This window comes from Harpia harpyja, chromosome 14 (genome assembly GCF_026419915.1).
Source record: "Harpia harpyja isolate bHarHar1 chromosome 14, bHarHar1 primary haplotype, whole genome shotgun sequence".
Taxonomy (NCBI): domain Eukaryota; kingdom Metazoa; phylum Chordata; class Aves; order Accipitriformes; family Accipitridae; genus Harpia; species Harpia harpyja.
This window is the reverse complement of record NC_068953.1, coordinates 25,059,429-25,084,216: the sequence shown is the minus strand read 5'-3', so window position 1 is coordinate 25,084,216 and position 24,788 is coordinate 25,059,429. Positions and strand designations below refer to the sequence as shown.

General features: G+C 40.6%; 1 protein-coding gene across 4 annotated transcripts in view; it reads right to left on the bottom strand.

The window, feature by feature from the left end:
* The window catches only part of ARNT2 (aryl hydrocarbon receptor nuclear translocator 2), a 105,598-nt gene that overhangs the window by 5,226 nt on the left and 75,584 nt on the right, over positions 1 to 24,788 (bottom strand). For 3 of the 4 annotated variants that reach the window (XM_052806976.1, XM_052806977.1, XM_052806978.1), the window contains 8 exons: positions 24,161 to 24,295; positions 23,209 to 23,283; positions 18,924 to 19,075; positions 11,456 to 11,528; positions 11,175 to 11,298; positions 6,920 to 7,019; positions 4,097 to 4,235; positions 1,784 to 1,949 (listed from right to left, as the gene is read on the bottom strand). In XM_052806976.1, coding sequence (XP_052662936.1) covers positions 1,784 to 1,949; positions 4,097 to 4,235; positions 6,920 to 7,019; positions 11,175 to 11,298; positions 11,456 to 11,528; positions 18,924 to 19,075; positions 23,209 to 23,283; positions 24,161 to 24,295 — 964 coding nt within the window. Of the gene's footprint in view, positions 1 to 1,783; positions 1,950 to 4,096; positions 4,236 to 6,919; positions 7,020 to 11,170; positions 11,299 to 11,455; positions 11,529 to 18,923; positions 19,076 to 23,208; positions 23,284 to 24,160; positions 24,296 to 24,788 lie in introns of those variants that run through there. The other variant, XM_052806980.1, reaches the window with a different exon arrangement.

The window sequence follows — 24,788 nt, the reverse complement described above, 5'->3', positions numbered from 1 at the left end:
AGACTGGCCCCAAATGTTTAAAATTTTTGGATAATTTTCCTTCAATTATTTACAATGTCTCCTTCTAAGAATTAGCATTTTAGAAAGCTTGCCACCAGGCTTATGCTTTTCCTCCAGCATTTTCTCCTTTTTCTTTTTTTTTTTTCCTTTTTTTCTATATAACTACTCCTACAATTTTTGTCTATTTTCCCCTCACTGCAGAGCGCCAAGCTGGGTAGATCTGGTTCTCCCCGATTATCAGTGCCCTCTGCCGAGGGTGCCAAAATTCCTGTGCCAAACTTCTACATGCATGTTATGTCAGGTCTCCAATAACCAGACTTGATCCTGTCAAATCAGTCACTACTCACAGTCATGGCTTCAGAAAATACAGAAACACATGCTTAATCCAATCCTTTTGGCTACCAGCTAAACCATGCAAAACAGATAAAGTGAACATTTTACAGGAAAGTAAACAGGCTGTAGTGACGTATTTCTATCACATCTGAAGTGGATAATTACAGCTCTTGCCTTACTAACATTACCACAACCAATAATTCAGCTGACTCAGAAACCCTGCAGCCATTTTATGGGCCAAAACAAAATTCATCTAAGTTACCCTTTAAAAGAAAGCTGCAAGTTCTGTTGGTTTTTTTTTTTTTTTTTTTTTTTCTCAGAACAATACACTGAAATTAACTCAGTGAGGCAAATGATGCTTCTTTTCAGCAAAACGGTTACTGCCAGCCGGAGGTTCAAGACATTTGTCTCTGTGAAGCCTGTGTTATTAATAGTATCCAAACTGATGTAGGTCAGGAAATGTTTCTCATTAGGTGAAAGGGTTCTTGCCAAGTAGCTTAGGCCTGAAATGCAAGGCGCTCTCATAAACAAATGTACAAAGCCTGGTGGAAATGGAAATGAAGGCATGAATAAGCTCTGTGGGAAGAGCTCCATTTCAATACACTTTTTCTAGGCAACGCAGCACAGGTCTGCACTCCGTGAGGCTAACCTGCAACAGATCTGCACCAATTTTATTCTCAGGGCACCAGAGAAAAACAACACACATTAGCACACTGCTACCTGTGCTTTTTAGAATGGCACATTATTATCAGCCAGCAACATTTTTCATGGACTCCATGTGTGTTTATCACTGATGGATCCATAATTTTTTCACTGCTGAATATTATTCTGCTGGAGGAGTGCAGAAAACTTACCAAGGCGTCACCCATTGGGTCATGGTCTGAAAGCCACAGAATTAGCATGTAATAGGAAAAGAAAACTATTGCAAAACATGGCACCTACTCTGATTAGGTTAGGAGCAGTGGGGGATACAAAAAAATCCTGTCTCCAGCCAAACTCCAACAAGCCATCTCTGGGCACGAGGACACTGCCATGCAGTCAGGGAAGTTGAAAAATGAAAAGAATATAAATTTGTGTCGTTTAAGTGTTCTCCTGAGAAGTAAAAAGAAATTGAACCTGCTGACCACAATTTGGGAGGATATGTACTAGTGATGTAAGCAACTTCTGAATCTTTCATGACACCACTTACTGGGGGTGGGGGGGGTCGGGAAGTTCTCTCATACCATAAAGTGCCACAATATTCTGAAGTGTGTTGGATGTGGAAGAGATGCAGCATGGAGGGAACAGGTCATCTCTGTCCACTATGCTCAACAGGAGAAAACAAAACCCTTTCACAACCGGACTTCCCCATCGACCCACCAAAAGAACAGTTTGGAAGATTTTTAATGAAGTTAATGCTGGAGAATTTCATTTTGATGCGCATTTCTGTGTTACATCATTTAAAACTTACCAAACCCTGCACTTCGGTTTGCTAAGCTGGAGTAGGCATTCCCACTTGGAGAAGAGGTGGCTGGGCTGGAAAGGGGACTGTATGACGACGGATCGGCTGGGTAGGTGTGACTTGTTCCAATCCCAAAGGGCGATGACTGAGCCTTGCCAGACTGAGATGGAATTTGCTGAGGAATAAGGGGTAAAAGAAGGAATGAGTTTTATTGTTGAGGAACAGCACAGCAGAGTCACCTTTTTAACAATGTAAAGTAAAGGCTAAATAAACTCTGCAGATGCAAACAGGCACGTTATTCCTGTCTCAGCCATATTTCATTTCCGTCAAAGCCAACTTATTGCTGCATAAGGAACACAACAGACTATAAACCAACATTTACAGCTCTCCTGCCGATTAGCTCGCATGTACTCAATATCAGAGCTATTTGGAAAAACATCATTTCCTTCACCTCTATTACAAGGATTAATCTCAAAATGAACAGGTATAAAGAATTCACCTTTATTTGCCAGGTGTTTTGATTTTGCAGTGCCACAGTAAAATCACGGTTATCCAAATGTCTTGCAGAATATACGCAGTTCTCAGATGACCAGAGTTTCCACTGCTTGGGGGAAAATGGCCAAAGAAGTTTCAAAGCTAATGAGCTGCTTTCTCTCACTGCCTAAGTACACGCAGAAAAGTTATTTTGCCTTGTAGAAGGCTTGGGAGGGAGTGTGAATCACCAGCCCTGGGAGGAGGGAAGAAATAGTCTAACTTTCCTTTAACTAGGCAGCTGAGTTAATTCAAGGATATTAAAAAACAACTTGCTGTCATTTTCATCTACATAATGGCTTCGTCACAGGATCTCCAAGAATGTTATAAAAATGATTAAACACTGCAGACTGCTTTGAGACATGTACAACATGTACGCTGAGACTAAGGGAGGTGGAGTGTCTCATCCAAAGTCATGTGCTACAGCAACGTATAATGCTACAAATAGAATCTGCTTATAAACCATTTCCCACACCATGAACAAATCCAGCAGTTCTAAGAAAAACTCACTGCCTAACCAGTTCTACAAAGAGAACTTAAAGGTGGTTATATCTCCGGATACTTCTAACGATGTGCACGGTTATTGGCAATCAATGCATTCAAGTGAAGCTATTCTCTTGGACAAATGGAGGGGAGCTGGGGGAGGAAAACAGATACCAACAGGCATATAACATGATGAAGATGCTGTTAAGTCTTCAGCTCAGTTCCAAGGTAAGAAATCGTACATTTCTAAAGGTTTCCACAATGACAGTGAGAGCATGATGTGTCACTTCTGCAAGGCTTAACTCTATTTTACTTTATTTATGATGGACAAATGAATTCCAATTTCCCTACACTTGCATACAAACTCTGTTGACTTGGACAGAATTGGACAGTAAGAGGGATTAGTAATTTTTTTTAGTCAATTTTAGCACACTCCATATTGTTAAAAAAAAAGTCAGTGTTACAACTGGGTTTCATTAAACAGGTATGACAGAATAACCATGCAACACTGAAGGCTGAGAAAAATCCGTGATTAATGTGGAAATAATTCAGTTACTGAAAAATTATTTAGTGTCTGCCCCAACATGCCATTCTAGTCTACCAAACAATGGAAAGTCAAGAGTGATTAAAAGCAGCATTAATGATAGATCAAACATGATTATTTCATATTCTTTGTCTTTAACAGAGTTTCAAACCAGGTTTTTCTTGTTACAGAGAACAAGAGGTAATTTCTGGGCCAACTTTGTCAAGCGCAGGGCATTTCACGGAGAGATGTGCTGTTTCCTTCAGCGCATGACAAAGTGTGAGCTACACTGGGCAGTGCTAATGGAGGGGCAATGGGCTAAGTAGCCTCTGCTCTGAATTCGTGCCTGCATTTGTATGTGCCCTTTTCTGATAACTCTGCTAATTGTGGGTAACATTGCTGGGTGCAAGCTCTTGGCCCAAGAAAGATTTAATGCACAGGCTTAACACTAAAGCATAACAGCTGTCCTCCTTTATTTTGTTCAGTGCACACATGAAAATAAGCGCAGGACTGAGACCTTCCACTGGGATTTATGTCAGCGTAGCGACTGCCACTATTATGAACACTATTACAAACTAAATGCAGTTACGCATAGGGCAGCTGTCTCAAGTTGTTATAACCTGCCAAGGAACAGAAGTGGGGGAACTGATTTCTCTCCAACCACAAATGATAACGACAAAGTACATTTAATCACGTTGTAAATAGTGTTCACTATTTCTTTTGTAAAAAGCACAGAGATTGCAAAACTTTAATGACCACGAAAATAAAACACCTTTAATCAATACCTGTCCTGGAAATGGTGGGCGATTTCCTGTCCAGGCAACCTGACTCTGATTTAGCTGGCGAGATATCTGTGTCAGATTCTGGCCTGTTGATGAAGACGACTGGATGTCGTTCACACCAGGCACATGTACCACAGATGAACTAAAGGAACAGAAACAGTGCCTCATTTGTAGGATATATTCTCAATGCACAAATAGTATTCCAGATACGGAAATTTTGATAATCACATTAAAACTATTTGTTCAATCTGTCTTAATAAAATTGACTTAAAACTACCACAAAACTATGAAACATATTGGCATTCCAAAATGTCAGTTCAAATAGACACAGAGGGCAAAATTATTTTGAATTAGACTTCTAGAATCTCTTTGAAACGGCTTGCAAGAATAAAATCAGTCTAACAAATGCTGCATAAACACTTAGCTCCATATTAGTTTAGTATTTAATGCATTAAAAAACCTGCTTGCGAAGAGTATTCAAGCAGGTACTTAATTTTAAATTTGTGCTTAAAGTCAACTGTATTTAAGCATTTGCTTAAATGCCACCCTAAATGAAGATGCACAAAAAGATGATACTTATAAGTACTTCTTTATTTGTTTCCTGCCTGCAAAATTAAGAAGTGTGTGTTATATATTAAAAATTTGAGCTTTTAATCCCTATTTTCACCAACTGATGCTAAAAAAGAGCATGCAGTTATGCACCCAGGCAAAAGAATAATCAAGACAAAAACTTAAACTAATGTAAAGGCTTTAGAATTAAAAAAAAAAAAAAAAAAAAAGGTATTTCCAAAGGAGCTTGTTTATATGTTAGCTGTTTCCTAATTACTGAATTTTACTACACAGAAATTTCCCAGAAATTCCTAACTAGGAGGAAATTTTTATGAAGGACTGCTCCACTTTACCATTTTATTCTCATGGAAGTCTTGAACAACTGAATCTATACAACCACAAATTGTGAATGTGCTTTTATATATTTTTATATATAAAAATATATATTTATTTTTTTACATGTCATATATAAATATATAAATGAATATAAATGAAGACACAACATACAAAAATGCTTTTGTGCATCAACTGAAACGGCTTGCTCTTTTCTCCAATCCCTCCCCTATTGTCTATTTTCACAATCATTTCACAGAGAAAGAAGAGAGCAGATTGGGAAAAGAAGTAAACAATGCTGAGCAGAGAGGATACAGGACTCTGAATCCTCCGAGAAGACTGACAAAATCCCTCCCAGAGTGGTAAGCAAAACGTGGCAGGCATTTGAATATGGGAGTTGTTATGCTGTCTTTCTTAAGCTGCCTAAAAGCAAAGTGTGTGTTTAGAAATGCTTTGTAGAGTTTGTTTTCTATTTTTTTTTAATTTTATTTTTATTTTTTACCACCACAGAGTCTCCAAAGAGGGAAATGTAGACCAGAAAGTCCATCTAAATCTGGCCGAACTCAGAAGCACACAACAGCTGCTGGGGAGGACTGGCCCTACTGTCAGGTGTCGACACCAGAAGGTGTCGACCTTCCCAGCTGGACTGGCAAGTCCCATCGTCTAAGAGGCTTGGACTGCATCTGGAATATATACTTTGAAACCAGGAGTCTGCAAAATAGTGCCTAAAGGCTGCCCAGGCTCAGTAACTGAACGGACCAGCCTGGAGAGTATTCAGGGAAGACAGTTCATCGAGGGTGGAAATGCTGGCAGTTGTGTCATTACTTGATGTAATAGAACAGCAGTAGGAAAAAAGCTATAGTTAAACATCAGGAATTAACAAAGGAAACGAACAAAACACACGCCAAATCCCAAGATGGCAAGTCAACCATCCAGTAATATACAATATCCAATTAAAAGACACTTTAATTTACTGTCATCTTCCCCCCCCCCCAACCCTGCGCAAGTTATTCTTGGTTTTAATTTGACAAAACACATGCACAGGGATTTTATTTCTCCCCACTGAGATTATTAGCAATTATAACTTTAAGAACACATTGGTTTAAATAAAATTATCATTTGCAGATGTTTTCTAATTCCTGAAACTGACAGCCTCTGAATGGCTGTTCCTTCACTTTCACAACCTTGGTTGGTCTAAAACAGGAGAATGAAACTCCAGTATGACAGTCCCAAAACGGTGATATGTAAGGCACTAAGGTAAATATAATCACTGTTACCACGCTCTCAAAAAGCGACTGGAAATGAAGACAAACTTTTAATCTTCAGACTAGCCAGATCAGTATTGCCAGCTGGCAGGCAATGACACGTACTTGGAATAACTCAACAATGCCTCAGAAAATGCCAGACCACCACCTTATGTTTATCTGGAAGCCGCCTTAGAAAACTACTCATGCCCATGTCCCAGCCTTCACCAGGGACTATGGATGAAGCATCCCTCTGTTCCCTTTAATGAGGCGTCCATGCTGATGCCCTTCAAGGCAGCCTGCAGAAGTACTGACAGCTGTAAGCGCAAAACAAATCTTTGCACCTTCCTAGCTTGGTTGAACGTTCCTCAGATCTCTGAGCCTGCCCCATCACCTCTCACATTTATTTTCTTTCATGATTTGTTGCTGCTGCTTAGCTTTTTTTCCAATTACATCATCACAGCAACAAGCACCCACTTACCAGCCACTATTTTTAACAGAGATATCCAAATCATCTCATCTTGTAAGCCTAGCCTAAGTGCTGAGGCATCCCATAGGAGTGAAGTGTACACAAAGCAAAGTTCATTCATGTAAAGAAAGCCCTTGCATCTTAGGTCAGTTTTGTTTCAACTAGATCAAAGGGGAAGAGTCTCCCACTATCAGACAGAAGCTGACACATTCAGGAACTGCACTACAATACCTGAAAGTCTTTCCCGAATGTCCTGGCTGAAATGGGCTTCCCTGTGAGTAAAGCTGCTGGTTTCCTGCTGTGGATGCCGAGGCCATCATTTTTTTATCTGCTATAAAAGAAAAACAAATCACAGAAAGAGAAAAATTTAGGGGATGAGAAAATGAAGGCAAAATTATTTAATGAGAACTGCAATGTATATACGCAGCGGGGATTTTTCTTTCCTTCTTAAAGCTTTATGAAGAAGCCCTGTGGAAGATGTTAAGAATGACAATTCAGTATGAAACTAGAGGCACAGCTGGTTTGTGTCTACTTATACCCTCTTCCCAGGATGTACCTCATTAATGCTATTGTTTGCATGGAACATAACACTGGTACGTGCCCTCCAGCCACACAGCCCAGATCTCTGTGCCCACTGGAAGCTGCTCCCAACCACGCAGGCAGGAGAGGGAACGCGAGACAGATAGCGGCTCTGGCCGAGGCCGGGAGCGATGAGTGTGCGAGTCCCAGCTACAGACTGGAAAGGGGAACAAAGGTTTTCCGGAAGAAAGATGGGAGAGTCTGCCCGGGGAAATGGAGGAATGTCACATCAAACAAGCCTGGGCTGAAGAAGGTCTAATGCACATGCAGCTCTGTGGCCCACCCGGGAATGGCCTCAGGAGAGGGTACATTTCTGGCTCCAGAAGAAACCCTCCAGGGCTGCTGCTGTTATTGCAGCCTCTTTGCACTGAAGTAGCAGCTGAGGGCCCACACCCCGCTGAGTTAAAGGTCCCAAGGAATGGTGTCAAAGAGCCCCTGTCCTAACCAGCTGACACCCTGCTTCCCTCCAGGACAGCCGGAGAGGAGTACCTGACTCTCCCAGGCAGCCTGGTGGCATGCCTGCGGATCTCGGGGTGACTACCTGCAAACCTGGGCGATCCTACGGCCCCTACCTGCATTTCAGTCTTACGGGTGGCTGGAGGCACTTTGCTTCTGAGTGTCTGCAACACTTGCGCACCTGAGCTGTGGCAAGGCAAACCACCAGTCTCTTACGGATTTTGCTATCGTATACGTGGCTTGAGGGAGCCATGAAATGGGATGCAAGCATCCCAGCGGGGTGTAGACAGACTAGCGTAGTGAATAACACACATGGAGATGCCATTAACTTTTATAGTCTACTCTTAATGTCGCAACTGGGGATCAGTCTTTAATTGAATGAAACAAGATTGGGTGAACAGTGCCATTTGGTCCCTTAAGTTAATTTTCTGGCACTGGATTATTCCAAAGCCCAGGGAAACTGCATTACTACCACTTTTCTTAAAATAATTTAAAGGTCTGCTCCACCACCATTTATTCACTTTCCCCGTCTTCCCTTACTACCTCCAAGCACAAAACACTGCGCAACTCGCTGATGGCTCTGCAGTCACCTCTTACTACACACCTCTGACAGGCCTAGAAATCAAGTCTGCCTCCTCATTTTCCCCTTTGCTCTCTTCAGATTCCCATTCGTTTCACAGGATGCTCTCCTGGACAAAAGGCCTACTCAACTCACAAGTAATAGAAGTATTTTTTAGTCTTCCCTAGCTTTTAGAGACCTTGTGAGTGTGGCTCACCAAAGGCCTCCAACACACACAAGCTCTTCTCCATTAGCTAAGTTCTTCTTATGTTATGTTCCTAACAAGAATCTAAGCTTGCCTTCCCAAAGAAAAAATCACCTCAAATTACCTCACAGAAGCCTCAGAGGAGTGCGCATGCCACTGATGCATGCTGTCATTGCTTTTCCTCTGTAATGTAGAACTTTGTAGAAATTCCTCACTGGCTACATATTGCCCAGCACAGACACCGAGTCTGGGCTGCAAAACTACACCCTCACATAAAAAAAACCAAGAAGAAATGGTGACAAGGTCTAGAAGAGGTTGCATATACAGCAGGAAGAATTGAGAATGGGTTGGGATATCTTTGAGAAGAAGGACAGATGATTTTGCCTTTTTTTGCAGTAATGACATTCTTGCATGAAATGTCCCATTTTCTAAGGCCACACTTCACAGGGATACCAAACTCTCAGGGTTGGAAGAGACTGAGCCAAAATCCTGCAGGTACTTTAGATATTTGAGAACAACCCGCCACCAAAATTGAGAGTGCCCTAAATGAACTGGAATTCCTCAAGTGGAGCAGAGTTACCATGGCAGCTACCAGGGTCTGTGCCGCAGGATGAGGCCAAGACAAAGGGGACAGCTAAACTAACCGCAAACAGCTAAATTGACTTTTAAATCTCTTTCCCGAGTTACATTGAATGCTCTTTAGCCTCTGAATCTGGCCCACATCTCTCCCAGCTGTATTCCCACTCAGGACTTTACGCACTACTTCTCTGCTCTCACCTTTGGTACAGCACTGAAAATCTATTTTGTTTCGGTGTTTTACCTGTATCCTTAGACCTGTTTCTCTCTAAACCCCATCACTGTACTGGTCATTGATATGCCCCTCTCCCAGCAGGACCAGTGTTTCTGCCTGTAGAACAAAAATCTCTGTAAGAACCGCATCATCCCACGCTTCAAGGCACTCGCATGAATCGGTGAAGCCAGGCTTCCTCTCCCCACTTTTTTTTTTTAATTATGTGTGGCCACCGCATGCAATTACGGCAACAATCTCCCTATGTCAAACCTGTATTTTTACAGAATGTAGCAGAGAATGAGACTGGGTATCAACATAATGCAAATGTCTTGCAGGCAGCATGCAGGTTTGTCAATATTGGCTTTGGACAGCGTATCTTAACTCTAACTGTGAACCATCTCTTTTTATCATTCAGAGAAGACCTTGATCACAGCTCCCATGAGAAATTCAGACAGGGTGAATGTCCCAAAAAAAGCATAGCTTGTAAATTGATAAGAATGAAAAGAGAAATGGCATTTCCAAGAACATAACCTCCCAGCTACCTCACAGCTTGCTAGACCCTTAACCCTAACCCCTCCCCACAAATAGTTGAGAGCTGCCTGAAAAAGAGCCAATAAGGCAGCCAAAAAGCAAGATGTTCTTGCTTGGAAAAACACATTCTGGTGTTTAGGGTTGGAGTCTTGCTACCTTCTAATGGACCCCTTTTATGGCCTCAGCTGTTGACTTCACTGTTAGAGTAGACAGACAAGGATGAACAGAAAAAACAGAGAAGTCCTAGCAACAGGAGGACAGAATATCAAGTCTATCCTGCAGTTACAATGCCTTCTCCATTTGAAAAGGCCAAGCCAGACATAAGTAACGAATACAGTGAGGTCATCTCCCAGCACCCCGGGAGTCAAACTCTGTGGGTCGTTTCCTTCACACACTGCGTGACACTTGCACGTTGATTTATTTAAAACAAATGTAAAAACTTCTCTTTTTCAGTGAGGACAGTTAAGAACAATAAACAATTAATGAATTCTTCCACCAGCAGTGGAATTAATGAGCCTGGTTTCCTACAGATACATTTCGGGTCACCCCTTCAGCTGCCAGTCTTCTCAATGACTTCTGTCTGTTAGGGCAACAGGCAGCATAGGCTGGGGCTAGTTTGAGTCAGCTATGTCTGTCCGACTGACAAATTGGCTGCTACCTCTTAGAACAGGGCTTGGAAATCCTTTGGTAACGGTACTCAGCAAGGACTCTGTTCTCACAGTAGTTTTCACGAAACATAGAAGAACATACTATTTCTGAGACTCCTATCACTCTTGTAAGAACTTGCCAACAAGTTCAGAAGTTGTGGGAAAAAGAGCAAGGACTCACTGACAGGTAACGTGACTGGAGATGCCTCAAGTGACCAGAAAACAGGTATATTATTACACTTCAAGGCAGCATATGCCTCTGAAAGCATCAATGCAAAAGCTGGTAATTTGATAAAAAACTGCAGGCCTATCTTAAGACTACATGGTAACTTTCTTAATTCACATCTATTTAGAGATATGAACTCACACCTGCTGTTCCAGAAAGAAAATATATACACAGAAACAGCAAGTTCTGCTCAGTATGTTTAGTATCTATGAACACTGCTTAAGGTGCCCTGGTGAAATGAAAAGAGAATCAAAAATAAGTAGCTCTGGTGGTGACACGAAAGCTGTCCTTCCCTCCTTGAATTTACTCTTCATCATCTTTGGAGGAAATAGCAACTAAAGGCAAATTCTAGGAAACGTCCTGAAGACTGACATTGCTTGGAAATTTCTCTGCCACATTGTAGTTTCTCTTCCTTCTCTTGAAGCTGTGCTCCACATGATGTAACCAAGCTTAACACAGTATTAAAAATTAAACATCGGAGACATTCACTTACAAGCAGTTATTCCAGCAAACATCTCAGCAAATCTAGGATCTCTCTCCTGGGAGAAGATAGCATCAGGCTTTTCCACAGACTTTCCACCCTCATGAACATTAGCTGGTATACTTGGAACAGGCACCTGTTGAGATACACAGAGGAAGGTAATTCCCTCCATCATATCTGACGAAAAGGAATTCCGGGACAGTCACAATGTATTTTTAATTTTGCTGAAATCTGCCGTTGCTTTACGTTTTAAAAGATCAGAGGCACAAAAATAAAAACTTGAGAAATTTCACCTGAGATAAGTCATAGGATGACAGCCCATCTCTTTGATGTACTTCAAGTTCTGCTTGCTGCTGCTGAAGTTGTCTGCAAAGGAGACAAAATGACTTCATTACAAAAACCAATTAAGATACAAAAAGGAAGAGACGTGGTCTCCTATTTTATACTCTGAGTGAAATGTCTCTCAGATGATTTAGTAAATCCTTTCCTGTAAGATTCATGTGTTTTTATAGCTTGCTTGTTGAGAAAGCTTGCACCACAGGAATGTAACAGGGCACATGAAGAGTCCTGCTGTAATAGCACAGAAATGTAGGTGGGTAAGTAATGGAAGATGGAATACAACCTCTTTATAAACGATTTCAGGATTCACTACTAAGACACCAAGAATGTCTTCCTCATATTAATGATGAATATACCAGACCCCTTCACTGACCCTACTGAAGTAAACAGGAAACCTCCAGTAACATTAATGCAGAATTATGCCAGTCAATAAGAAAAAGTGATCAAAGCTCTGTCTGAATCATGTCAGACCAAATGGAACAACCTGCTGAGCTAGAAAGAACTGCACATAAATCCTTCTTTCTAATAAAACCCATTTAACTTGCTTTGGTTCTACTCTCCTCAGAATCCAAGTCCAGATTCTATTCAATTTTTGAAAGCTTTTAAGGCAGTGAATGTCCAGAAAGAAAGTGCTTGTGCTACTATATAAAATCAAGACATTACAGAAAATAAATCTGTGTTGACGAATGCTACAGAAAACACAAGTGTCCTTTTCATGCTAATCAGAACTGAACAAAAAATATCCGTTGTTTAAATGAGATAAAAATCACTGGAAGTAATAGCCTTAATCCAATTATATAAATTTAGGAAAAATTAAATGTGCAGCAGCAATAGAAAAATACTTCAAAAGAAACTGCCAGAGCTAATAAATATCAGGGGCCGTACGCCAGAATGAAGAATTTTAGTGTTGAAAACTCTGCAGATCCTTGAAATACACTTGATTTGTGTTTAGTGTCAGGCTCTGTTACTTAGCTATGACAATTAGCCAGTATCAACAGATAAAATCACTGGAACTCATGAGAATTAACTGACAGGTGACCTGTAGGGACAGCATGCAAGTGGTGGTAAGTCAGGCATATTCACATTCTACATGTGCAAATATTGCCATTTATAAAAATGTACAGATCTTTTATAGAGTTGTAATATATCTAGCACAGTGATCTTCTGAATCCATTTCTTCACTTGCTTTTTTAAATTCTGAAAGGACACAAATTCAAAGCTCCTAATTTAAAAAAAAAAAAAAAATCAGAGACAGTTACTTTAATTGTTGCTATCGGAAATTTTGAAGCTACTGCAACAAAACAACTTTTACACAAAAAGGCACTGTGCAGTACAGTTTATCAGAAATAAAACCCAATCCTTTTGAAATGAAAGGCAAAAGTGCTACTGATGCATTAAGACCAGAATTTTACCATTAAAATGTGAACTTCTGCTTTCTTGTTTGGACTTATACCATCCCCACACTGGGTCATTAGGAACCTCACTTGTCTGAGCATAGGTTTGCGAGATTGTTTGCAAACAAACCCAGCTTTGTCCCAACACTGAGCTGGGACGGCAGAGCACGAGAGCCACATGATCTTGCCAGCACAGCGCTGGGTTTGAGCTGCATCCAGGCTGCAGCCTGAACAAGAAACAGCCCTGAAGAGCACGGCCACAGCATCACCTTCACTTCACAACTCGGTGTTGAAAGCAGCTTGCAGCCAATAGGCCAGCTGATACGCAGGCACAACAACTTGAGATTTCCCTGTAAAAAGGAAAGGTTCTGCCGTGGCCCTTGTCTGAAGAAGCATCACTGCCATGGAGAAGGCACAGTCTCTTGCTCTGGCATGGGCCAATACCATGAAGGGCACCGAACCAGTCTCTAGGGTGAAGCTGGGAGCTTGCTGGCATTGCAGCATCTCAAAGAAGACCACCCATGTAATGACAAAAAACCTCAGCAGCTGCAAAATTATCTAAATGTTTGCTTTCCATCACTTGATCACAATTAGCAAGATTAGCAAGAGGATGTGCAGGTAGCATACTGTCTCTGTAAGGCTCTTTGCTCAGTTAGCAAAGAAAATATAAACACCCACAAATTATGCTAAAGCTCAGAGATTAGGATAAATTGGGACTGACAAGAAAGTAAGCTTGATACTTGCAAATGATACTTGACAGTGGTCACAGTTTCTGTATGCTTCTGGCCTCCTTCTGAAGGAAAAACCACCTAATGGACAGGAATTATACACTACGTGGGTTTTCCCCCAGAAAGACACTATAATGTGACGGGCGGTAATAGAAGAGATTTTGCAAAATAGCAAGATCATGAATTTGAAACTCTGGATAATTAGGATACGTTTTTCGCCACAGGCTTGAATTTTAGATTTTTATCCCAATCTTCTTTTAAATTTTGAACTAGATAGATCCGAATATCAAGGTACTGAGAGACAAACTTGCAGACAAAGTCAAATGACAAATTAGGCACAAACTGATGGGAATGTGAGGGACCACTCAAACAAGCTACTGAAATCAGTAACAGATTTTCTATCCTGTGATGCTTTTCCAGAAGACACTTTGCTCAGACACTGGCTACTAGGCTGCATGGCAAATTGGAAAGAAATCTGTGACCTGCAACAAACAGAAGAGTAGAGTAGATGGCCAAAAGCCTTCTGCTAGCTTTATGGGGCAAAAACACATAGTACACAGAATCACTTTTGTGCTACGGGTAACATGCAAAATAAGTCAGTCCTCCAGGTCATGAGAGAGCCATGGATTTTCCACATTATTTTAGCCAACAGAAAATTCCTAAGAATTACCTCTGGAATGCAAAGAAATTCTTTGTTCGCAAGCTTAAAATGCATTCTTTTCCAACAGAACTATAGGAGGTAATTTAATCATAGCAAATCTATGGGGAAGTTTTTCTAAATACCACCCTGTGGACAATAAACACCCATTAAATCCTGTTGTTAACGTGAAAGCTAATTACACTGTTTCATTTGTTTTTATTACCAACAACTTGGTGCGTGTGTCAATAAACAGCACATTAGGTCTCTTCTGTTCTGTATAAAGTATGTTTTCTTGATTCAGCCATATACATACAAATGAGCCAAACAAAACAGCATACTTACTAGTTATTTGTTTTGTAGGCACTTCTAACTTAGTGCTCCTTCGCCCTTCTCTATCTTTCATCTCTAATACTCGTTAAGCTGCAGTACAATATAAATACCACATTGTGTTAACAGCACTGAACTTTGGGAACAAACTCCCAAATCCATTTCCTGTAAAACCCAAATACTTAAGTGTATCTTCACAGAACTTGTGCAAGCTATGCTGCACTTCATTAAGACTGAAATGTGAAGCCAGGTTAGCATCTTCTGCTGCTGTTTGCTGCTACTGTATAAGTAGTTCAAATGATGCTTGCAGCCTGAAAGAAACTGTGCAGCAATTCATGGACCAGCCGACCAGGGAGAGCTGAGCTGTTGTGGTTGCTTCAGACCTTGCCATCTAACCAGCCCTTTTGACTGAACAGTCAACACATGCAGGTCCCTTCAGTCACCCAATTGCTGGATCATTTTTGTAAAGATGATACAGAACAAGAGCTTACTACCGGTTTGGACAAAACTCAAACTGCCTTCTGAATTTGAAACCAAAACCAGAACTATTCTTGGTGTCAATTTCAGTTTCACAGCTTCAAGGAGTAGATGAAAAAGAAATTTCCTGGCTCTGCAGGATACCCAACATAGTGAGTAAAGTATTGTCAGGGTCAACAGAGGACTGCCTGTACTGCAGGAACACCTGGCTCACCCACAGGTTCCATATGAAACTGGGAAAGCCCCTTGGCTTGAACAAGGAATGGTTCAGCGAATCTGAAGGTTTTGATAGTTAATTCAAATTTACTTCAGTAAATGTATTTCGAGGAAAAGGGAAGATTCTGTGAAAGTTCCTTCGGCATTGGAGTCATTTCAGCCAAATTAATCTCTATATGAACACTGAAGTCACCTGTTCCTTTTCCAGGCATCAGAGTAACCAAAAAAGGATCTGAACTTTAAACTTAAGTCTCTATGGTGGGAGAGAAACAATATTACTGCATCCCTACCAAGCTATTTTTATGCAATACAGGCGCACGTGCTTCCTGTGTCTGGTTTGGACAAAAAGGGAGTAATAAAAGCCCTGGGGCTGCTGTTCTAAAATCCTCTTTCAGAAACTCTCAAAATCTCCCCCTTTTTAGCCTACAGTTTCAGTCACCCCTGTGAAAGGGTCTGTCTTACACTGGCCTTGAGGGATCAGATAGTCCACAGATAGCACTGGGATCATGAGAAAGTAAGTCTTTAGCATCACTACTGTAGACTGGAATTTTATCAGAATAGTTGATCTCTTTAGTATTTTGGCCCATGAGAATGCGAAACAGAAAGCATGTCTCCCACAAGCATGGGCTGATTCATCTGACAGGCTGCCTCCAGCAGTGACCTGTGCCAGCTCACTCTGAGACAAAAGTCTTGAGACTCAGGACAACTGTAGGATTCATAAATGCATGCAGCGCAGCATCAGACTTCGGGAATACAAAAATGAAACATCAAAATTTCCATAAAGGTCAGAAAAATACCTTTCTTCTAGATATACAAAGACTTTTATATAGTTTTATCTATCAACACGACAGATTATTTCATTCAAATGCTGCTCTATGTCTATGTTAAATAAAAGTTGACCACAATAATTATTTCTTTTTGGAAATCAAACAGTCCCAACTACACAGGAAGATGTGGTCAAATGAGGGAACTCTTCTTTTCAGCCGAACCTAGCACAAATGCTAAACGTTAAATGCTTCATTTCTCCAGGAAGTTTCTCTTGGATGACTACACCCAAGTGAAACTGAGAGTAAGTTTTCTTTTCTTTTTTTGCAAGGAACTAAGTGAACATTTGAACCTAATGTTTCGTTATCCTTCCGCATCAAAAGCAAGTTTGGAAAGTTGGCTGTTTGAAGCTCCAAAGGAGTATCTTTTAAAAAAAAAAAGAAAAAAAGAAAGAAAAAAAACCCCAAACCAACCAAACCAAACCAACAACAACAAAAAATCAATTAATCCCTCCACAAGTGGAACCACCACTGCCCTCTACAGTCTTTTGGGAAAATGCTGTTCACTGACCAAGGCAAAACAAGAGCTATTCCGTTAACAGACAGACACACCGACGTTATGTACTGTGGCTTTAAACTATCCTAAGTTAAAAGCTGATTTAAACCTACAGCTTTTGGCAACGCTGCATTTACAATTTCATGATGAATTTTTAACTGCCTCAAACCTGTATTTTATGGATCTGGCTAGGTTACCACAGCGACAGAGAAATCAAAATCTGTCTCTGCAGAACTGCCTACAACTGCGCAGTGGAAGGCACCCCTGCTTGGTCTCCACGTGAAGCACTTTGTTGGACCCAGAGCATCTGATACTTCCACCGACATGTAAAGACGGCCACATACACTGGGGTCAGTACCGAACATCCAGCCCCAGCAGGAGCTGAATGAGGAGGTGGAAATCAACAGTCACCATGACGTACAACTCTGCAAGGCATCTAGGAAATCAGAAGTCAAAACACAACCTCAAATGTGAAAAAAAAAAAAAAAAAAAAAAAAAAAGTAAAAATCCACAAACAGGCAGGAACAGCAGTACACTACAGCAGTCCTCCTTGGAAATCTGTCTGAGAAGTGGAACAAATGCAGAAAAAACAGAAAACAGTTTGAATAATGCATTCTTTCTACTATTCAAAAGCAGACATATAATGGGTTGTATCTTGCCATAAGACTAGAACATTTTCTACATGACAGAAAAGAGGGAACATCCTCTGTCAAAGTAGCAGCAGGCAACTTCCATATTAGGTCAACATCTCTGGGTTGTTATTCAAACCTAGCAAGAGAGATATAACAAGAGCCAGAAGCTGGCACAGTCCTATTCATCACAGTAAGTGCTGCCATGCCAAGCTGAACAGTATAGTGGAGGCTCGGAAAAAAACATTCCCAGAGTCAACACAACGTAAGCCCACAGCCCCACTTTTTGATCTGTGGACTCTTGGGAACAAAGCACAATTAAGCCAGCCTGGGACAGATTTCAGAAGTCACTTTTTATTTTGCAAGGCCTGTTTTTGCATATACAAATTATCTGGAAAACAAATATGGGACAGCAGAAGTGTGGAAATATCTGTTTTGATGCACAGCGCAGACAGGGGGATATTAGCTGTCTGATTTCAAGACACGTTTGCTCGTTTTCAATGAGCTTAACTATTCAGCCATTTAAGCCTGACTTTTTCAGTATGCAGAAAAAACTGAGCAAAACTATTGTGTTGCTGGGTTTCAAGTGAGTGAAAGCACGGCCCTTCTAGTCCAGGTGTGTGTCATGTCCAAAGGAGCAAGTCAAGGAACAAGCAGAGACATTAGCTTTCTAAGTTGAATGCCAAAGCCCCAGGGGTTTGGTTTTGCAAGTGGAGCTCTCAGCATGCATCTCCACCAGTAGACTGCTCGTTCAGCATTTCCATTATACAGTCTAACAGGTTGAGATCTTAAAACCAGTAACTTCCTCTGAGCTAAAAACTTGGCAAAAAATCTTTGGTCAGACCAGAAGCAGATTTTGGTTTAGAAATAGGTTAAGTTTATATTGGAAAGAAGAAATATTTATAAAAAACCCCCACACTATAAAGCAATGGCTTTATCAAGGCCAGATTAGCTTCTGCAGTTACTGGCTTAGAACTCAGGAGGCTCTAAAAGCATCTCTGCTCAGTTACACAGTGACGAACCTCCACCATACTCCTAGGGTGACCTCCTCTTAAGAGGTCCAATGACAGATTTTTGAAAATATTAACTCAAAGACAGGATGATTTAATTTCCCTCTTAAGATAAGGGAATGTTGGATCTGTCCCCATACTTGGGGATATTCCACTAGATCTTAACTGAGTTATCAGGAACCCTTCCCACTGAAGCCTACTAGGAAATCGTTTTGCCAGCTTTCATAGGCTGTAAGAGTAGACACAGCTCAAGGAGAAGATACCCAGGACTATGGAAGGGTACGATCACAATGCACATGGACACGCAATTTTCTCTTTGGCTTAGGAATCAGGCTAACCTTCCTCCAATATCAGGGCAGCTGGTCTGCTGCTGGAAGCTCTGTGCTAGTTTAAGGCAGCCTGGACTGAGATCAATGGGCTTGTCTAATGACGTAACAGATAAGTGACGTTTCTCCCCCAGTGCAGCCAGGCCCTGGAAGCATCACAGGATAATGACACAGAGAAACAGCTATGCTGTGAAGAGCTCATGATGCAGAAAACCCCTGTTACAGACTGTACTGTTACAGAGAAACAAATGTAGCTAGAAACAGGCTACCAAAAAATTGGAATGTGCTTCACAGCAAAAAGCAATGCTTAAATTCTTTCAAAACCGCGTACACAAGCATCTGGAAAGGCACATACTTTACATTAGTGTTGGTGCAGATGATGTATTCAATCTCATCGGAATAAGGATTCTGAAACGTGAAGCTGCTGGTTCTGATCAGCATCCATTCCCGGTTTTTGGTACGAAAACGATACATCACAGACAGGACTTGACCTTTCAGTTTTACAACCTGCAAAGCCATTTGGAGAGGTTAATAAAAGGAGATTGCTACCTGCTGTGCACATGAATAGTAAACAGCAATAACTGGTGTGTTTTGAACCTGAATTACAGAACGCTATGGACACTGCAGGGAGATTCTTAATTTGAAGAGAATAAGCAAAATCTGATTCATGTTTGCGGCTATTTCCTTCAGAATGAAACCCTCATGCTTTGTTGTATAAAATGCCATTTTCCAGCTTGCATATAAGAAGAATACAGATTCAGGACAACCAACAGGTTGTGCTGTTATCCCAACAGGGAAGATTTAAGAAGGTTTTATGTGGAACGTTTATCGAGAGATTGACAGAAACCAAACTGAGGATCTTTTAAATGTTTATATGCAAAACATAAACCAAATATTGCTGCTGAAGCAAAAGACCGCAAGAAAAAACATTTTTAGGTTAACTATCTGCTTTTCTGCTTGGATACCTAGCTATACAATTCATATACGTGATATACCAAATCACACATCAGCATCAAAATTTAGGATAATACTTAGGAAAAATTGCTTTTTTTAGAAACCATACATGGTTGTTTTGCATTTTTTCCCCAACACATTTTAAGTCCATCTATGATGGCAAAGTACTAACAAGAAACACTTGCTTCTGGCTTTCAAAACAAGAAAGAGTGAGCCAGCCTTTGAATGGAGAGAACACCAATAAGCCACTGTCCATTTTAATAGTATTAATGAAAACTGAGCAAAAATTCTTTGCTTGGGCAGCCTATTTGTTTATGACTAAGAATTCAAACGTCTGGCAATACTCAGTTCAAATTCTGTCTTTGGTAGCTGAAGTTTTGTTGGAAGTCAATAGCTGGCATCAAGTGAGAAGTAAGCAGCAGCCAGCGAAAGAAGTACGCTCAAAACAATACTTGCGCACTGGCACTGTAACTGCATTTTATGTGTTATCTAACAATCTTGGTTTAAGTCAGAAGAAAACTTATATGGTTTTAAGTCATTCAGCTGGCACTTACCTGGGCTATCTGTGTTTATTTTTTATTGCTTTTCCACCAAGCTATCTCGGGGTGCCTCAGGGAAGGAAAGGGAAGGTCTACTGCAGGTAAGTGCCACATCTCGTTGTGGATTCTTAATACTTATCCACTGGAATTTATTTTTTATTAGCTATCTGCAGCCTGTATTCTCTAAAAGTAGAAAACCCAGTATTTACTCTCTGTCTTTATCAACAAGCAATTGGATTAGGAAAAATGCTCCAATCCTGTTTTTTTCCAAAGGTCTGCACTTCAAATCGATCAGTTGGATACAGGATTAAATGGAATGAATGCAAATAGAAGACACAAAAAGCTTTAGCAATGCCCAGAAAAGTTCAAAATAATACTGAGGTAAATGTCTTTGGGGTTGTTTTTTTTTAAATGCTTTTGTAGTTTGAGTTCAGTGAGCGACATTCTTTTATCAGCAATTTTCTACTACCACACCCAGGGTAAAAAAAAAACACAGAGCCTGTGTAAAAGTGTCCAATCTGAATAGCATCCTACTGGATATAAAATAGCTGTATTCTGGATCCTTTGATACTAAACTCTATTTGTTGATCTTGGCCTTGAGACTATCTTATTCTGGCCTGATTTTCCCACCCTGATGAATGAATTTATCTTCCCAAGGAAGTAAAAGCTTTGAGATGGATACTGGCAATTGACCAAAACCTGCAAAACCCTCCCTCCCTCCTCTGTTATGCACAAACCTGGTTCTGATACTGTCAGCAAATTAGAAATGTCATTTTCAGAGGGTTTTAAGAAAAAAAAAAAAAGAGAGTTTATTGGAAATCACAGTTACCTTTTTAATGAAAAGATTTCTAAGGCCAAACTAACAATAATAAAACAAACTGCAGTGATCTATTGTCCTGAAGTCTGAATTAAGCAAACACTAATTCTGTAATAATACATAAAGCATATAGAGATTGCTGGTGGGAAAATCCTGGACTGTCTTAAAACAGCACACACAAACAAGACAGCACAAAAAATTTCAAACCTAATGTTTAACCTTTAGTTTCTCACATTCTTTGGAAATAAAAACCACCTGGTGCATAGCTTAACTGTTTACTTCAGTCTTTTATTGCATGGTTGAAATAACAGCCCCAATCACACTGCTACTGTACTGAACAAAAATATACTGAAAAAGGAATTGCCTACTAAAGAAACAGCACAATATTTTCATAGATTGGACGCAGGTCGAGTGAACAGAAACTTTCACTTCTAATCTGCATTTTTTCCTGCTGTCTTTTTGTATGACCTTAAGCAAATCACGTAGGTCCCTGCTCCAGCAAATCATTTATGCACATGCCTAATAGTGAGTAGTGACAGCAAAGTCCCCAGCAGCTGAGTTCAGGGATACACCAGCAGCCTCCGATGGCCTGATCTCACTCTCGGTGAACACAGCAAGGACCAAGTCATTAATGTGGATGTTAGTTAGTCAGCCCTTCTGAGCCCCAGGCAATCACTTCAGAGACGGATGTTTGAAGTGTTATTATCCAGCAGCTCTCTGTTGTTGTGTCTTGGATAAATTAGTGGAATCAATCATTTGGGCATTAGTGAAAAACAACGTATGCGTTCTTGCTGCTCTTCCCGCACCACTGGTGTGATCATGCACAAGTTCAGGGAGCAGAACCAGCTGAAAGCTAGTCCCATGCAAAAGCAATTAGTTCCTTAGCTAGCCTACCCAGCAAGTCCATCTGTGCTAGTATCAGGACACTAGGAAGGGTGGGGAAGAAGTCAGGAGGAGAGAAGTGGGAGTAGGACCTGACTCCTGGTGACAGCTACCTACCAGGTAGGTTCAGCTGCAGCATCACACCCCCAAACAAGGTAGGGCAGAGAAGATGACTGGGTGTGGTGACCTGTTTCAAGCATGTAACTCTCACAAGCTCCTGCCTGTGAATCAACATCTTGAATTTAAAAGGTCTTTAGCTGCCATGTGAACTCAGTCCATTCAAGGGACATGAAGTGGATGCAGAGTGCTCACACAGTCTTTTCTGCTAGCTCAGCAATGGGGTTGGTAGTCTGCACTTGAGGGAGGGGGTGGTGAGAAATAGTTCGAGAGTACTAACATCTTACACTATCATCTCAAACACTTCTGTAGAGACCATAACCTCAGTTTCACAATCTATTCTATGGACACAGATTTAATTGTTTTCCCCAAAGAGGCTTTTCAAGGTCTGTTTTTGCATGCCATGCCTGAATAAATAGTTGGCTATACAAATTATTTTAGAAGTCACTTCATATCCATGTTTCACAGCTGAAAATACATCCCAGCATCCAACGCAAGATGGATCAACAAAACTTGGTTGAGCTACAGGCTGCTGTCAGAAAATCTGGAACCACTTAGATCATCTGAACCTCAATAATTGGTTAAGCATGCTACACCGTGCTTTCTAGTGCAGTAGGGAAGGCACTGAAAAGACCAGCAACAAGCAGAAGGCTTGGGGAAAACACTCCTAGTGTATGTCCCAGATCAATTTGAAGCAATAAGCTCTACAATGGAATAAATGCCTTTGATATAGCTGATGTAAATGTGGCCCACTCTAGAAACGCATCCAGATCAGTAACTCTTTCCATATGTTGTATTTCTTCTGTTACTTCTGTCTGCATTTCAATTCCTAATAGGGAGAAGGGCCAAATTCTCTATTGATGTAAAGTGGTGTAACTCCATTAAAGTATGAAGCATGTCATCTACGCTAGCAGAGAATTTAGGTCATAAACAATCCAGCACTACAGAGGAGTGTAACTACTTTCAAATCAACAGCCCACCTTGGAAGGTACATACTTTTGGTTACCACTTAACATAGTGGGATCTACACAGACACGTCCAAAACAGCTCTAACTGTGTAGTGAACATTCATTTAATTTTTTGTAAAAAGAAAACAAAATGTATAACTAGGTGACTTATTTCTGAAAACACAGCAAACATGCTGCAGTTTAAACTACTATTTATACAGCTTAACTGATTAGTAACTGATCAACAAATTGTTTCATATCTTGCCACTCCTCCTGCATAACAGAAAAAATACCTTGAAATGAAAAATAAAAGCTACTTCTCTGAACAAAATAACAACAAAAATAATAAATAAATAGCAGAAAAAAAGGAGCAGGACGCAGCACCTGTTGGAAACTCTCCCTCAGATGGCTTTGATCTTCAGGATGGCAGAATTCTAAAATATCTTTCCCCAGAAGATCCTAGAATAAAACGCAAAGCTGTGTAAAAAAACCCAGACCACAACACAAATCCATGTGCAGATCTGCAAGTAATCCTTGCAGATACTAGATCTACCACCCTTAATGGGACTACTCAGTTAATCGGGGATGAATCATACAAACAAGGTTTGTAGGCATTGTGCCCCACATTATATTTGTACTGTTGCACAGATATATGTATTTAAAACAAATTTTAAGTGATTTTTTTAATACCTGTGAAATGGTATCTTGAAGAGACTGACATCCTCTACTACAGCTCGTTTTATGGAACTAATTTTTGTAAAAACAGTTACTATAAAGCTACCAAAAATCAAAATAAATGGGAAAATCTAATGAGCAAGAAATTATTTTTGCCTGTAAATTGCAACTGTTGAGAGTTATCCGAGGGAGAATTGTGGCAGTCAGGAGTTAATTTACTGTTCTACTCAGTTCTGCGACTAGCCTCCTATACAGAGGAGCAGATGCAAGCCTAAGGGAAAATAGATGCCATAAATGATGTTTGCTTACTGTTCAATAGATTGGCGGAAGTAAAGACCTACAGGACTAAAACTCTCTCCAAACACTGTTAACTTTCTATCATAGAAATGTCTTCCCTGGAAAGCTGTGCAAGGTTTAAAGCATCTTGCTGTTAGAATTCTAATCGGATCTAAAATGTATAAAAAGACATCCCACATAACAAAGGGGAAAACTATAAATTTTACAGAGGCATGGACAGTAAAGAAAAATGAACAGCATTTAGTGCACAACATGAATCATCAGCTACAAATACTTCAGGTTTTGCTGCTTTTGTTTTTAATGTGGAAACAGAACTTTATTTATTAGCTCTAATCAGTCTCTGCATTTACAGCGACTCACTGACCTGGGGCTGGTAGCCAATGACGCTGATGCACCTTGGGTCGACAAAGGTGATGACTCCATCAGAATTGTGCCTAGACAAGAACTCAGTTGGGACCGACATGCCATTCATGTCCATGCACACTGGAGAGCTAGTTACCTAAGACCAATGAAGTCCACAGCATTTAGTCCACAGAACAGTCACCTTAAGTTAAAGTTGATTACATAGCTAAAGAATAAAATCTGTTGGCTGACTGCTAACTACTGAAGGAAGTCGTAAATAAAACAACAGCATGAATAAATGACACAGAACAGCCTTTAGTCTAGTTTGCAGTGCAAACATCTCAGCCCATGGCACATATCTAGGCTTAACAGCACAGCAGGAAAACAAACACACCAGAAGTTCCCAACAAGGGGGGATACAGTAAGGATATAAGTATGGCTGAATTCATCTCACTCTGTGGGACCACATTAAAGTTTGGCATCTTGGTTCCTACCCTTGTCAACCAAGAATAAGAGATTTCCAGAGGACAATTCAACCCACCCATTTTAGGATGGGAAGGTCAATCTCTATAAGAGGACAACTCACTATCTGTAAACATATCCGATAGGACTAACTCAGACTAATACTCGACTTTCAGGTGAGGGTCATC